The sequence below is a fragment of the Acomys russatus genome, chromosome 18 (assembly GCF_903995435.1).
Source record: "Acomys russatus chromosome 18, mAcoRus1.1, whole genome shotgun sequence".
Classification (NCBI taxonomy): domain Eukaryota; kingdom Metazoa; phylum Chordata; class Mammalia; order Rodentia; family Muridae; genus Acomys; species Acomys russatus.
The window spans coordinates 918,895-935,645 of record NC_067154.1 but is presented as its reverse complement, the minus strand read 5'-3'; the positions used below and the strand labels follow the sequence as shown (position 1 = coordinate 935,645).

At 45.5% G+C, this 16,751-nt stretch overlaps 1 protein-coding gene across 1 annotated transcript; it reads right to left on the bottom strand.

Annotated features, from left to right (window-relative positions):
- Window positions 1-921: 921 nt before the first annotated feature.
- Window positions 922-6,870, bottom strand: Sap18 (Sin3A associated protein 18). Its single transcript, XM_051160628.1, has 4 exons — window positions 6,705-6,870; window positions 6,461-6,570; window positions 1,547-1,669; window positions 922-1,255 (listed from the first exon to the last, which is right to left on the bottom strand). Exons 1-4 carry the CDS (start codon window positions 6,831-6,833, stop codon window positions 1,099-1,101), a joined length of 519 nt encoding a protein of 172 aa, XP_051016585.1. The 5' UTR covers window positions 6,834-6,870; the 3' UTR covers window positions 922-1,098.
- Between the last annotated feature and the right edge of the window lie 9,881 nt (window positions 6,871-16,751).

The window sequence follows — 16,751 nt, the reverse complement described above, 5'->3', positions numbered from 1 at the left end:
TTTTGTTTTTGGATTAGCTATTGTGTCCAACAGCAGGTGTTATTCCAATTACCTGCCATACCTCATTGAACATCCACGGCCTCCCTTACCAGTGGATAGAAAACAGTCACTGCACCTCAGTTGTGCAGGTTTTGTGAGCAGGAGCTTAGAGTGTTCTCCACAGCATCTGGCGCAGCTGACTGCCCTACATAAGCTATGAGCAGAAAGAGAAAAAAGGACAACCCCAAAACTAAGTAGCTCTCTCCCTACTGCCCTTCACATGAATGTGCCAGCTTGCACAGCACACATCTGATACTGAAATGTTACCTAGTCAGTGACTCACGGGCTCAGCCATCCCATATGCCCTGTCAGTAACTACTAAAGTCTTTTGCAAATATTTACTTCATGGCTCTCCAGTGAGGTCGCCAGCACTTAACAGCACGTTTTCTTTCATTGTTCCCTTCATTCTCAGCTCTTCAAGGTAAACCTCACTCATAGCTATAGGTACTGACTCATCCATCTCCCTTTACTGCAGCATGCATGGTGCCCAGAGACACCCCCCCTCCCAAGACTGGAGTTACAAAGCTGTGAGCATCATGCACAGGACCTGAGCCCTCTGCAGGAACAACATGTATTCTTAACCTCTGAGCCATCTTTCCAGCCCCTGCCACCTATTTCATCTTGTGTCACCAAAGTGACCCAAACTTTTCCAAGGCAAGATGGTTTCTTCAGCAGGCCTAGTCATCATTTTATACAGCCCCATGGCTTTCCTTTCCTTTTTGCCTCTTTGGGGCTTAAAATATCCTCTCTACTGCTTAGTAAAAACTCTCCATGAGGTGACACTCAGGTCTGTATTAACATCCACACCTGGGTTGATTACACGTATGTATTTCACAATAGTTTGTACAGACTGCTAAGAGCACTTCATATTTTACAGAAAGCTTAAAATATATGGACTTTCTTTAATATACCAAAGTACATCCAACTCTAATTCCTAAATAAATGTTACAATTCGTTGAAAATTTAAAGGCTTAATGGCAAAATTCAGGGGAGGAAAAGATTAAGTAAGTTTATTTTACAAACTCGCTGAAAAATAACTTCCGAGAAAGTCAATAAAATTCAGTACGGTCTCATCCGCCCTGAAGAAGGTGGTGCCCGATTTGGAGGAGTGATGGCTATGTCCAGATAATCCCCTATTTGGAACTTCTGTGACTGCAAGGTCATGGAGTCATCAGTGCCTTTCCTGCCGGACATGGTGCTGCCAATCTCCTTAACTCTGCAGGAAAAGGAAAGCAACTGTTAATGGACTAGAAGTGCATCAACAGAACAGTACGGACTACAAAGAACACAAATAACCTCCACATGACGAATGTCCAGAATTGAAGCACTGAATATAAGCATGTAGACACCACCACTGCCACTAGAGTATCCCAAAGCCAGGCATGCCTGTAATTCCAACACTGACGCCTGAAACAGACCGACAGCTGCATCTTTGCAGGCAGAGGCGGAACGGTGGAGGGTCTGCAAAATCCAGAGATTACAGGAACTAAAGTAACAAGTCACTTACCGATATCCAGGTCTTTTAAGATCCATAAAAACAATTGCAAAATTGAAGTGTGTACCCTTCTTCCTGGCTTCTGGGTAGACCTCCTTTACTAAGCTAGTCAGTTCTTTCAAGGTTGCATCCATCCTGAATTTTTTGAAAAGATACTATGATTAATAAACAGTATGACAAGGACATTTAAAAAATAGCAACTTAGGCTGGAGAGATGGCTCAAAAGTGAAGGGCACTGGCTGCTCTTGCAGAGGTCAATTCCCAGTAATCACATGGTGGCTCACAACCATCTATAATGAGATCTAGTGCCCTCTTCTGTCATGAAGGCATATATGCAGGCAAAACACTGTATATAATAAATCTTTTTTAAAAAATTAAAAGATAAACAAAAAAATAGCAACTTGTACATCCTTGAAACATAGTCCAGGGCCTCACAATATATGATTTCTGGGCTGGCAAGATAGCCTGGCAGGGAAAAGGCGATCTGCTACACAACTAATAATAACAGAAGAGGAAAAAAACCAAACCGAAGTAAACCTATTTGCCTCTGAATATTAACTGTGTTGGCCTCAATGCTAAAAACACCAATAAAGAAACCTGCTCCAGAGCCAGGCGTGGTAGCGCACGCCTTTAATCCCAGCACTCGGGAGGCAGAGGCAGGCGGATCGCTGTGAGTTCGAGGCCAGCCTGGTCTACAAAGTGAATCCAGGATGGCCAAGGCTACACAGAGAAACCCTGTCTAAAAAAACCAAAAAAAAAAAAAAAAAAAAAGAAACCTGCTCCAGGAATTTAAGGAGATTCCCACATACCCTCTTCTGAGGCTACATAATTATCTTCACCTGGCCCAATGATCTATTTATAAGTAACCAGTCCAAATTATTCAACTACACAAAATAACTGTCTAGTTTCTAAGATATACAATCTCCCATACATTGCAGCATCTGAAATTGGAGTGCATCCTGGACTCAACCTGCTAGGATAGCATCATCACAAGGATATGCAATTTCTTGCTCTCTAGTAGAATCTTCATGATGGAGGCAGGCAAGATGGCTTAGCAAGCAGAGAAAGGTGCGTGCGTGCTGCCAGTCTGAAGACCTCAGTTTGATTCGAGTCCACATGATGCAGACAGATGTGACTCCCACAACCTGTCCTCAGACCTCCCCACACGTGTCATGACACTCCCACAGGCCACATACACACAAAACAATAAAAGCTTGCCAGTGAGATGGCTCAGTAGGTAAGGACACTTGCTGCTCAAGCCTCCTGTCCTGAGTTCAATCTCCAAAACTCTAAAGTGAATGTGGAAATACTCCCGAAGAGCCCTCTGACCTCTACAGGAACTGCTGCTCTTGCACAGTACAACACAAAATAATTTAAAAAAAAAAATTTTTTTAATGATGGAATCCTAAAGCCACAGATATGAAATGTTAGGACAAACTGCAGGCTTCTTTTACACTAGCCATTATTCTGAGAGAGTGTCCCTTGCTGCTTATGTGCATGCCTGCACACCCGCCCTGGCCAGCGTAACAACCTCAAGGGGAAGTGGTATCTGTTGGGAAGCCAAGGCTTTGGGGAATACATGAAGGAGCTAGGACTGTCTCTTAGGAAAATGAGTGCCATGGCCAATCCAGACTGCATCACTTGTCATGGCAACAATATCATCATCAAAAATGAGAGCACTTTGAAGATGACACAGTTTTCCTGTGCCCTGAAGAGAAGTTTGATGAACTACAGCTGATGGTAGAAAACCTGAGACGGTCTGCACCTTCAAAGCCGTGGACAGCAAGGAAAGCACAAGAAGCTGAAGGCCGGGAAGCTGGTGGAAGACTGTGTGTGTCACAAGCAGCGTCCGCATATCCATCATCCCTCTGGACAGGAGTCAGCTGCCAGGGTGCACGCACTCATCAATGAGCATGTGGAAAGCATCCACACTGCTGCTTTTCTGTGGTTTTATTTTTCAGGACTGTGTTCTTTATCTTTATCTGTATCTTTATCAGAAACCCTTTACATAAAGTCCATATCAAAGTCTTGATTTACCTGGGATCATTCCTTTGGTTAGTAAATAAATGTGTTTGTACTTAAAAAGCAAAAAACAAAAAACTGAACTCAGAATTAAATAAAGTCCCTTGTGCTAATACAACACAATCTAAAACAAAGTAATTGAAAATGTAAACACCTTGGCAATGGTTAACAACTTAGTTCACACATGGTTCTTCGCGTGACATAGAGGGAGGTGAAATGGAGAATGCAGCCCCTTCTACAGACCCCTCAGAGTAAGAACAATGACTCAGCAGCATGGAGCAGAGACCCAAAGCGCCCACTGCATCTCACTGTCAACTTTACAAATGTCCACACATACATGAAGTGAAAAATATCAGGATGACTACATTGTCCTCCATTTTCTATTCCAAATATGTCTCAATATTCCTGAATAGAACTCAGTCTTCCAGAACATGCCTTTCTTCTGCTAGTCCAATAAAAAAGTTCCACCACCCACTTAGCTGCTCAAGCAATCGCCCTAATTAAACCTTTCTAGTCTTCCCCTCTTTGCCTTGTTACAAACATTCTTGTTATTTCCTGCTCTTAAAAACAGATAAAAATTAATTTTCCTCTATATTCAGCTTTGAGGTTTTGGTTTTCCAGGCTGTGTTGGTTTTGTGGTTTTCTGACCAGGCCTTTTTTATGCATACACCCTCAGGCCCAATCTATAAACTGCTGTGGAGTAAGTGCCACCTGCTGTCACCTCTAGAGGAAGGTCTCTGCGTGCACAGTAAGTACAGCATAGCATGCCAATGCCTGACACCTGGTAACTAACTCCTGCCTGTCAAGCTAATAAATGACTCTAGGTATCATAGTCACCAAGGACTTTACTTGCATTAGCACAAATACTTTGCTCACAAGTACACAAATTTGATGGTCTTCAAAAGTCAGGGGCATCCCTCCCTGTTACAGGCAGGGCCCAACCTGTTTCCTGCCAACTGGGAACAGAAAGAACAGTGGTAACAAAAACACTTAAGCAGAACAAAGAAGTATACAAGGCCAGAACAAGGAATATTTCTAGAAACAGGTTAGAAGGTCTCTATCTTTTGCCATGAGAATGTTCCAGACCAAAAGCCTTTTTATGCAGTCATGCAGGAAGACTGCATAGTCAATACTTTTCTTGAATGCAATGAATTATACACCAGTTCTTAGTAATCAAAAAATAATCAGTGCTAATAACATCACTGTGGGCATCTCTGTGCATGTACACAGTAGTGTTTTTGGAAAAAAAAGTTTCGTGTATGACTAGTCTACTTGCTACGTGTTAAATGCACCATGTGTGTGCCTAATGTCTTTCTATGGATGCCAGATGAGTGTGTTGGCTCACCCAACAACTGGAGTGACAGGCTGTGATGAGCTTCCAAATGTGCCAGGAATTCAACTCTAGCCCCCTGTGAGCACTATTAAGCACTCAGCTCTCTCTTCAGCTCCTAAGTTTTCTTAAAAGATACCGTGGGGGGTGGGGGGGCTAGAGAGTGGGCTCATCACTTAAGATCACTTGCTGCTCTTGCAGGAGACCTGGGTTCAATTCTCATTATTTACATGGTGCCTCACCACCACCTGTTGCTCCAGTCCCAGCGACCTGACACCCACTGCTGACCTACGTGGACACTACGTTCATGTGGTGCACACACATACATGCAGGCAAAAGCACACATATACATAAAAATAATTAAAAATTGAAAGGTAGCATACTGAAACTGTGACACAAAAATATATAGCTCATGCTATGTCTATTTCAAGTAAAATCTTATTTTCTCAGAACTGTAGTTCAGTGTGTAGTCAAGTGAATTCCACAAGTTCAGATAAAAAGGCAGTTACTGTCTTATGTAATTTTGTAGTTGAATTTTACTTTGCCAGAATTCATATTATATACTGGAATTAATTCTGAAATTTTAAATTTGTCCCCAGTGAGCATCAATGTTGGCATAAACTCTGAGGTGAAATAACTGATTTTCTTTTGTTTTGAGGCGATTCTTTTTAAAATTAAAGCAGCTTAGCCTGTAATCCCAACACTCAGGGAGGTGGAGGCAGAGGCAGACTGGTCTCTGCGAGTCCAAAGGCCAGAGAGTCTAGGATAGCCAGGACTCTTACACAGAGAAACTCTGTCTTGAAAAACCAAAAAGGGAGCCAGGCGTGGTGGCACACGCTTGCTTTTTATCCCAGCACTGGGGAGGCAGGGACAGGCGGATCGCTGTCAGTTCAAGGCCAGCCTGGTCTACAGAGTGAGTCCAGGACAGCCAAGGCTAACACAGAGAGAGCCTGTCTAGAAAATCCAAAAAAAGAAAAACCAAAAAGATATTGCACACCTTCAAAAGTTTAAGTGGCAAATTTTGCGTTATATCTTATCACCATAACAAAAATGTTGGTTAGCCTTTACTGCTTTTCAAATGCCATTACAATGTTAACCCCACACAATACCAAGGGCAAGCTTGTACGGTGTTAGCTGAGTGGTCAGCAGGTTACGTACGGAGACATAAAACAATTACAGACAGCCGTCTTCACTAAACAGACCCCTAACACGTTTTTACACCCTAACTAAACTTACGCCAGAGCAGAAAGGACGGGGGTTCGGCGGTGCTTTTTAATTTTGGGGGCTACAATACTTGAGGCTTCATTATTGCCAATGCTCCGAGATAAACGTCTACGAAATAGCCAACTCCCGGTCACCTCCCATCTTACCATGTCACTTTAAACTACGTTACCTACGTCTATGTGCCTCGGCTGCCCACACGCTGAGGGCAACGCTGTCCAGTTCGCTCGGCCCTAACGTGTCCCCGCCGCTCCCAACAGCGGTCCACGGTTAAGCCCGCTTCCCTCCCGGCGGGAAAGCCCTGGCCCCCGGGAGAGCACAGCCCGCGAGGCCCCCGGCCCCGCGCGCCTCACCAGGTGTAGATCTGCAGCTCGCTCGAGGGCACGTTCCCGCGGGAGAACTCGTCCATTCGGTGGTGGCGGCCGTTGTTGGTGGTGAAGACCCGCAGCAGGAGCGGGCAGGTCTGCGGAGAAGCGGGGAGTCAGCCTCGGCCGCGCCACTACGGCCTTCCCGCCCACCCGCCCGCAGGCCGCGCCCGCCCGCCCGCACGCACGCCTGCCCGCCTCTGCCCCGCAGCGGCCTGAGGCCCGCCCGCACCTTCTCGCGGTCGATCGGCTTCTCCGGCTCCTTCTTAATTTCCTCCTGGGTAACGCGCGACTCCACCGCCATCTTCCTCCTTCGGCCCGGCAGACGCTCGCCCTGACCTCCGACCCCCGCAGCGAGCATGAGATAGACGTCTCTCGCGAGGAAAGGCACGAGGTTTTATAGCGGGCCGGCGGCAGGGCGGGGCGTCGCTCGGCGCACGCGCACTTCCCTTATGTGTGTGGGGGGGTGGACCGGAAGCGCCTGCGTGTTGCCATGAAAAGGGGCCGGATAAGCGCATGCGCGATGGTCTACGCGCCTTCAACAGACTAGTCCGTCTTGTATGAGTTGTTTTCTTTACATGTATATTCACAGCTTAAGTAAACTTAACGTGGCATTGTCATACATAATGATGAAAACGTGTAGCGAACAAGAAAGCTTAAGAACATTCACGGTCGTGGTGGCGCACGCCTTTAATCCCAGCACTCGGGAGGCAGAGGCCAGCCTGGTCTACAGAGTGAGTGCCAGGAGGGTCAGGGGTATGTAGAGGGCGCCTGTTTCAAAACAAACAAATAAACAAAAAGCAAAAAAGGGGGACTAAAGACCTAAATGCTGTCGTAGGAGATTACCTACACTGTTCTGGACTGATTTCTACTCTGTGACTATGTACTTCAAAAAAGTACCATCGGAAAAGACTGGTGGATAAAACCTTCACAATGTGCTATAGAGACAAAAAACCATAAACAATGTAGCACCTGAAGGTATTTGTGAGGCATAAGATTGTGAAAGCAACTTTTCTTAGTATAAAACAGCCAAACAAGAACAGCCTCACTGAAAAATGGGTTTAAAAAACTGAGCAGTTGCTTTAAAAATGAAATCTAAAGTAGAAATAAAGCTCTGAAGCTCACTACTAATCCAGAGCGTTTGTTAAAGCTGCAGTGACTGCTTTTCATAAACAAAACCCAGGCATGGTGGCGTATGCCTTTCATCCCAGCACTGGGGAGGCAGAGGCAGGTGGATTTCTGTGAGGCCAGCCTGGTCTACAAAGCGAATCCAGGAAAGCCAAGGCTACACAGAGAAACCTTGTCTTGAAAAAGCAAAGAATTACTTTAAAAAATTAAAAAATAAATAAATAAAAATGAAGGTAGCATATTGGCAAAAACTGGAAACTGACAGTAGCAGCTCTTGGACTTGGCACTTGTGCACTCCAGTGAGAAGGCAAGCTGGTGCACACACTGTGGATTATTTAGGGGTACTTGGTAGTCTCATCCCCTAGTCTTGGTGTTTAGACTCTAGAGAAATCTTTGCTAGACTGTATCCAGAGACATTGTGAGACTACTCTTTACTTGCTGTTCTTTTGTTGTGTTTTGTTTTTGTTTTTTGAGACAGGGTTTCTCTGTGTGGCCTTAGCTGGCCTGGATTCACTCTGTAGACCCGGCTGGCTTCGAACTCACAGAGATCCACTTGCCTCTGTCTCCCAAGTGCCGGGATTAAAGGTGTGTGCCACCACGCCTCGCCATTTGCTGTTCTTACAAAAAAACAGGTGCGTTCCCGTCACCTGTAACTTCAGTTCCAGAGGATCTGATGTCCTCTTCTGGCTTCCTCAAGCACTGCCTGCCTGCGGTGCACAAACGTGCAAGTAGTCAAAATGCCCATACACATAAGTCTCTAAGAAAGATGTCATTTCAGTCAGGCACTGCTCCTCTGTCCAGGTGCATGCCACTACAGCAGCAGAAATGGGAACTAACTAATATGACGTCACACTTCACCCTGCCAGACTACCCAAAGTGTGACAGGCAAACCCTGTAAGGCTTGTGTAACACAGCCCTGACTGCCCTGGACTCTCTTTGCAGCCCAGTCAGGCCTTGAACTAACAGAGATTCGCCTGCCTCTGCCTCCCGGAGTGCCGGGATTAAAAGGGTGCACCACTACACCTACCTGGACAACGGAATTCTTACAGATAGTGCTAATCCAATTTGAAAAGCTGACTGTAGAAAAAAAGTAATCATGTCTACATCTTAAGAAAGCCTAGCAGTGGTGGACATAAGCCTTTAATTCTAGCACTCAGGAGGCGGAGGCAGACATATCTCTGAGTTTGAGGCCAAGCTGGTCTACAAGGACAGCCAAGGCTACAAAGAGAAACCCTGTCTTGAAAAACAACAGCACACACACACACACACACACACACACACACACACACACACACTATTCCATTCCTTATGTTTACCCCATCAGGAAAAACTCACCATGAACTTAGGGCACCATCTTTTTTTTTTTTTTTTTGGTTTTTCAAGACAGAGTTTCTCTATGTAACCTTGGCCGTCCTGGACTTGCTTTGTAGACCAGGCTGGCCTCGAACTCACAGCGATCCACCTGCCTCTGCCTCCCAAGTTCTGGGATTAAAGGCGTGTGCCACCACCATAGGGCGCCATCTTGAAGAGTGTTCTAACACCTCTTGAGTGATAATTGGAAGCTGTTTCAGGAGTATATTCTTTTTCTTTCTTTCTTTCTTTCTTTGTTTTTCAAAACAGGGTTCCTCTATGTTGCCTTGGCCATCCTGGACTCTATTTGTAGACCAGGCTGGCCTCGAACTCACAGCGATCCACCTGCCTCTGCCTCCCAAGTGCTAGGAGTAAAGGCGTGTGTCACCCTGCCTGCTAGGAGTATATTCTTAAACCGAAATAACACCAAAGGTGAAAACAAATGAAAAACATTATACTCTTCAAGAGGTGGGGAAGCAAGCATGGAATAGACAGAAGGGGGTACAATTTATAAAGCCCCCCATAGGAGAGCTCTTCTGACATTGCCTGGGGCAGTGAGGGAAGGATTACACTTAGAGTAGTGTTATCTGAGGGTGGGTTCAACTGTACAGCTTGTGTGGGTCAGCTTCTACCTGCTAGAAACATGCCTTTCACATCAGCTAAGGGTGTGGGTTTTTTCATTAATCTTTGTGATTTGGATCACTGTCAAAATTTTGTTCTTTAAAATGTGCTTAAGAGCCCGGGTGGTGGTGGAGCATGCCCTAATCCCAGCACTCAAGGAGACAGAGGTTGGTGGATCTCTGTGTGTTGGAGGCCAGCCTGGTCTACTAAGCAAGTCCGGGACAGCCAAGGCTACACAGAGAAACCCTGTCTTGAAATAAATGAATAAATATTAAAATAAAATAAAAGGTAAGATCCAGCAAGCAGGCTCTGTTCCTTTTTAAACTGCCATTTAAATCCCCTTCCCTGTAACATGATTCTTTGTTTTGTTTTATTGGTTTTTGGTTTTTGAGACAGGGTTTCTCTGTGTAGCCTTGACTGTCCTGGACTCGCTTTTGTAGACCAGGCTGGCCTCGAACTCACAGTGATCCCCCTGCCTCTGCCTCCCGAGTGCTGTTACATGATTCTAATGGTAAGTCTTTTTTGAAATGTTTGAAATAGAAACATGCAGACACACGAGGGCACTGTAATCAGTCAGTCAAAGGGCAAACACTGTAGCTATGAAAATGAAGAAGCTCACAGGCGCTTGCTTGGGACATGGAGGAGATTTCACTTCCTAGATCTTCCAAACAACCAGCCCTCACCGAAGTAGAACTTCCCAACACCGGGAGGCGGTAAATCTGCAGCTATTTTTCAGAGAACTAGGACCAGGCTGTAAAAACACTTGCTAAGCAAGCCTGGTGGCTTGAGCTCAATCCCTGAAACCCACATAATGGTAGAAAAAAAGAGGACCAAACGCACAAAATTGTCCTCTCACCGCCACACATGTGTGAGCTTGCACAAATATAGCCACAATGGTGAAATTAAAGGATGTTAAGGTCACCTTCCCCCATCCCTCCATCCATCCCTCAGCCTTGTAGGAGCAGCTCTAAACACTAAAACCTTTGGGTGTGTGCATGCTTTCTCTCTGTTTTATTTGTTTATTTAGAATTTAGACAAGCAAGTATTATGTTTCTGGGTATGTTTACAAAAGAATTAAACTAGAGACTCCAACAGACACTCCACCGATGTTCACTGCTGCATTAGCCACAAGAGTTAAGGCAAAAACAGTCCCAATAAGGCACATTAACAGAGGAGAAGGCGCCCACAGGCTGGGCATGGCAGTGAATGCCTTTAATCCCAGGAGCCAGAGGCAGGTAGAGTTTGAGGCTAGCCTGGTCTACAGAGCTAGTTCCACGGCTGCCAGAGATGCACAGAGAAACCCTGTCAAAAAGAAAAAATAGCCGGGCGGTAGTGGCACACACCTTTAATCCCAGCACTTGGGAGGCAGAGGCAGGTGGAGATCTGTGAGTTCGAGGCCAGCCTGGACTACAGAACGAGTTCCAGGACAGCCAGAGCTGTTACACAGAGAAATCCTGTCTCAAAAAACCAAAAATAAATAAATAATAAAAATAAAAAGAAGAGGAAGAGGGAGGAAGGGAGGGAGGGAACATATACCGCAGAGTATTTAGTTTTTAAAGGGGATAACATTCCCTTGCTACCACATTGATGAGTTGTAAAAGTGTGGTAAATGAAGCAAGCAGGACAGGAATAAACATGATTTTACTCACATAGTCACTTAGAATAGTCAGAACATAATACAGAAAGTAGAATAAGGGTTACCGAGGCCTAGGGTCGGGAACTGAGGCATTATTGCTTAATGAGCGCAGAGCTTGTGTTTGAGATGAAGAAAACTTCTGGATACGGGCAGTAGTATTGGTTATCCAACACTGTGAACCCACGTAATGGCACTGAATCACGTACCTCTAAAAGTGAGTTTTATAGAAACTTTGACATAATTTTTAAGTTAAAAGGGGGAACTTCAGAGCGTGTGTGGATACCTCATCCAACCCTCTGCTTCCCTTTTGCACTCTCTCTTTTTTACAGGCCTCTTAGCATCAAGAGTGAAGGAAGCCAGGCGGATCGCTGTGAGTTCAAGGCCAGCCTGGTCTACAAAGTGAGTGCAGAACAGCCAAGGCTACACAGAGAAACCCTGTCTCAAAATAATCAAAAAAAAAAAAAAAAAAAAAAAAGAGGGAAGGCAGATTCTCCTAATTGAAATTGGAATGTGCAGTGGGAGGTTTCTCCAATCCCCACGGCAGCTTTAGACCGTTAAGATTCAGAAGGAAGAATGCTTTCCAATGACAGACACGAAGCCCCGTGCACACTGGGCAGTGTGTGTTTCTGTGGAGATGAATGGAATGCACTAGCCACAGGGATTCCGATTTAGAAAAGTTTAACGCTATGCGTTCATATCTCCCTAGGGGACTATCGGAAGCAACTCTCTTTCCTAAAGCGACACTCTTTCTTTCAGGTACGTCTTTCTTTCTTTCTTTCTTTCTTTCTTTTCTTTCTTTCAGGTACATTCTTTCTTTCAGGTACATCTGTCGGGGACAGAGCATGCAGAATTTGTAAACACAGCATTCATGGGATTCTGTTTCCAGGAGTTTAGTGGGGCAGCCTCAGTCAGCACCTGCCCGTGACCAAGTGGGGAAAGCACATTTCCTCCTTGTCAGTGCTTCTGAACCTTCCAGACGCTGCGACCTGCTGATGCAGCTCCTCGTGTTGCCGTGACCCTCCCAACCATAACATTACTTTTGTTGCCAGTTCATAACAGTAATTTTGCTACTGTTGTGAGCTATAATGTAAATATCTGATATGCAGCCCTTGTGAAAAGTTCAGTGGACCCCACTTTGGCACCAGCTCGGGATGTTTTGTGTACTCTCTGATTTCGGCCTGCCGCCTTGCCAGCGACACTGTGAACGGTGCTGCCGTGACCCACCTTGATGCTCCTAGTGGTGTTGCTGAGTCACTCTCAGACCTTCACAAAAGAATGGGAGCCCGGTGTGGTGGCGCACGCCTTTAATCCCAGCACTCGGGAGGCAGAGGCAGGCGGATCGCTGTGAGTTCTAGGCCAGCCTGGTCTACAAAGTGAGTCCAGGACAGCCAAGGCTCCACAGAGAAACCCTGTCTCAAAAAAAACAAAAAATAAAAATAAAAAAATAAAAAGAATGAATAGTGTTTTTAAATCCCAAGCCCTCCATCCAAAGACTCTGAAGCCTCCATCTGTAGTGGCTATTCCTGGTGTGTGTGTGTATGTGTGTGTGTGTGTGTGTGTGTGTGTGTGTGTGTGTGTGTGTGTGTGTGTGTGCGCGCGCGCGCCCGGTTTTTTTGTTTGTTTGGTTTGGTTTTGGTTTTGGTTTTTGGTTTTGTTTTTTTTTTTCTGAGACAGGGTTTCTCTGTGTAGCCTTGACTGTCCTGGACTCATTTTGTAGACCAGGCTGGCCTCGAACTCACAGCGATCTGCCTGCCTCTGCCTCCCAAGTGCTGGGATAAAAGGTGTGCGTCTATTCCTGGTTGTCAACTTGACTACATCTGGAACCCAAAAATGGCTGGGCACAACTGTGAGGGATTTTTTTTTTTCTTTCTTGATCATTTAAAGTGGGGATTTCCACTTCTAATCCAGATCTTTGAAGTGGAAAGACCCACCTTTAATCTGGGCCGTAGGGCCTGAGAAATAATGGCTCAGAGGCTAAGAGCTCTTCCAGAGATCCTGAGTTCAATTCCCAGCAACCACCTGGTGCCTCACAACCGTCTATAATGAGATCTGGTGCCCTCTTCTGGCATGCAGGCATTCATGCAGGCAGTGCACCGTCTACATAGTAAATAAATTTCCCCATTTTTAGTATTCCAGCCTCAGGACAGAGGCAGAGCTGATGACACCAGTCACAATTGGCTTTTGAACATGTGTGTGAGGGAACTCTGTAAACAGTGATGATTGTGTGGAAGGGAGAAAACCCTCATATTCTGAGTTAGTGGGGGCAAACCTGCAACATGTTTATTTTGGGGAACACAATTGTGAAATTATGGGTTTATGAAATTTTTTTCTTTTTTTCACATTTCTCTTTATCTCCGCTGCCTCTGTGTGTGTGTGCGCGTGCACACACGTACATGTGCATGCCTTGGCATACTTGTGGATGTCAAAGAACAATTTACAAGAGTTAGTCAGGTTGTTTTGGGGTTTTTTGTTTGTTTGTTTTTGGGTTTTGTTTTTGTTTTTGGTTTTTTGGTTTTGGTTTTTTTTTTTTTTTTCATAACAGGGTCTCTCTGTGTAGCCTTAACTATCCTGGACTCACTTTGTAGATGAGGCTGGCCACAAACTCACAGTGATCTGCCTGCCTCTGCCTCCCAAGTTCTGGGATTAAAGGTGTGCGCCACCACCACCAGGCTAATCAGGTTGGTTTTGTTGTTGTTGTTGTTTGTTTTTTGTTTGTTTGCTTTGGTTTTTTGTTTTTGTTTTTGTTTTTCGAGGCAGGGTATCTCTGTGTAGCCTTGACTGTCCTGGACTCACTTTGTAGAGCAGGCTGGCCCGTCAGGCTGTTAAGCTTCATGACAAGCGCCTTTGCCTACTGAGCCATCTCTCACTGGCCCTGGTTTCAGAAACACAGAATTTTAATCATGACATGATGAGGAACACACATGCACGTGACTTCTCTTCCTTAATTTCTTTTTTAAAATTTTATTTATTATTTATTGAGATAGGGACTCACTGTGTATCCCTGGATGACCAGAAATTTACACAGATTTTCTTGCCTTTGACTCCAACATGCCTGGTCACATGAACATCTTAGTTTGGTTTTGTTGTATTTGAGGCTGGTCTTACTATGTAGCCCAGGCTGGCCTCACTATGTAGCCCAGGCTGACCTCAAACTCTCTGTCCTTCAGCCTCACCTTCCAAATGCTGGGATTACCACTGTGTGCTGCCACTCCTAACCTTGCTCTCTGAACAGCAAGACTTTCATTAGCCTCTAGGCTGTCTGAAATGATTTGGGTCACAAATTGAGGCCAGCGTGCTGACAGAGCTTGTCTCCGTCCATGATGCTCTCTTCTCTTCACCTTAGTTAACCTCCAGGGAAGCTCCCTGGTACTAAGAGCTCAGCCTCTTTCTCTGACAGGAGTCCAACCAGCTCACCACCCACAGGGCCCTCCCAGCCTGGGGACACCTATGTGTCTGAGATGCTGGGGACTCTCAGCCGACTCCTTCTGCTTTTGTCATTGCACTTGGAGGCCGTCTCTGCAAGATCTGCTTGGCCACATTTGCTGCTTTTGTTTTCTTATCTTGATGTTGCTAATTTTCTCCATGTTTGTTTAGGTGCATAAGTGCGTGTGTACCATGGTTTCTGGGGGAGGGAGAAAAGGGAGAGAGAGAGAGAGAGAGAGAGGAGAAGAAAAGAGAGGGGAAGGAGAAGAAGGGAGGGAGGGAGGGAGAGAGAGGGAGAGAGGAGGGAGGGGAGTGAGGGAGATAGGGAAGGAGAGGGAGGGAGGAGAAGAGAGGGAGGAAGAGAGGGAAGGATGGAGGGAGGGAGAGAGCGAGAGAGAAGGGAGGGGAGGAAGGGGGGGAGAGAGAGAGAGAGAGAGAAAACGTCCATTTTTTCCTCCCCCTGTCAGTTCTGGAGATCAAAATCAAGTTGTCAGCATATTCCTTCTCTGGTGCTGTGATAAGATGTCATGACCACGGCAACTTATAAAAAAAGAGGGTTTTTGTTGTTGTTTTAAAGATTTATTTACTTATGGTTATGTATACAGCGCTCTGCCCGCATGTACACCTGCAAGTCAGGAGAGGGCATCAGATCACAGTACAGAAGGTTGGTGGGAATTGAACTCAGGACTTCTAGAAGAGCAGTCAGTGCTCTTAACTGCTGAGTCATCTCTCCAGCCCTAGAGAAAAAGAGTTTCTTTGGGGTTATGGTTCTAGAGGAAGAGAAGCTCTCTACGGCCGGGAAACAAGGCAGCGAGCAGTAGGCATGGGGGCAGGAGAAGCAGCTGATGGCTCACTCACATCTTGAACCAAAAGCAAGAAGCAGAGAGGGGAACTCAAAGTGGCCTGCGTCTTTAAACTCTCAAAGTTTATCTGCAGTGACACACTTCCAACAAGACAAGACCCCCTAAGCCTTCCCAGATGTGACCATCAACTTTGGCTCAAGTATTCACACGCCCAGTGTCTGGGAGACAACCTCATTCAAACCACCATGCCATGCTTGGAGACAGGTGCCTTCCCCACTCAGCCAGCTTGTCAGCCTTCTTAGAGGTGTTTTTTTTCTACTGTTGCTAAACAAAACTGCCTCTCCTATGGAGAGTGGAAGAAATAGTTACTTTTTTTTTTCATCAGAAAATCTAGAATTTTCTGGCAATTATGCAACCACTAACATAGCCTTCCCACCATCCCTTTCTGTGCTTTTCTGTAGGAGAGATAGACATGTTTTTGTGTTGATCCCAAGTGTGGGATGGGGAACAGATTTGTGAGAGAGCAGGATGTTTTTCCACTTAGAAGTCGAACCACTTCATGGGAGAGCTTGGATGTTGCCAGCTGAAAACATCCTAGTAGAGACTCTGAGAAGATATGTGTGTGTGTGTGTGTGTGTGTGTGTGTGTGTGTGTGTGTGTATGAGCCCAAACCAGGAGGCTTTGGAGAGGACTTGGGATTGTTTCGGCTGTTCATCAACACTTCAAGAGACGCTCCAGGCCTTTCCTTGGAACTGATATCCTTAAGGTTTCATTATTGTGTTATTGTTTGTTTGTTTGTTTAAAGATTTGTTTATTTTATGTATATGACTGTTCTGTCTGCATGTACACCTGCATGCCAGGAGAGAGTGTAGTGACTGGGCAAGCAGAGCAGCTTAGCTTCCTACCAATGTCTTTTGTCCCTATTCTTGTTCACTCTGAGAAATCCCCATGCACATGCACACACAGATAAGCAAGTAAATAAAGTTTAACATCACAAACTCAAACACAGCCAGAATGGAATCCACCATCCCTAATCACCTGTCTGTTAGGTTGGCCCGACAGGTGGCGAGCGAGACTCTGCCTGGAAGCCTTGGCCAGATGAAGTTGGTGTCTAGAACTTCATAGAAATCAGAAAGGCTGCCCTTAAAACAAATTATGTTTTGCCTTTAAAAGACCTTTCATAGCAGGGCATGATGGCATACACCTTTAATCCTAGCACTCCTAGGATGAGGCAGGCGGATTGCTGTGAGTTTGAGGCCAGCCTGGTCTACAAAGTGAGTGCAGGACAGCCAGGGCTACACAGAGAAACTCTGTCTCA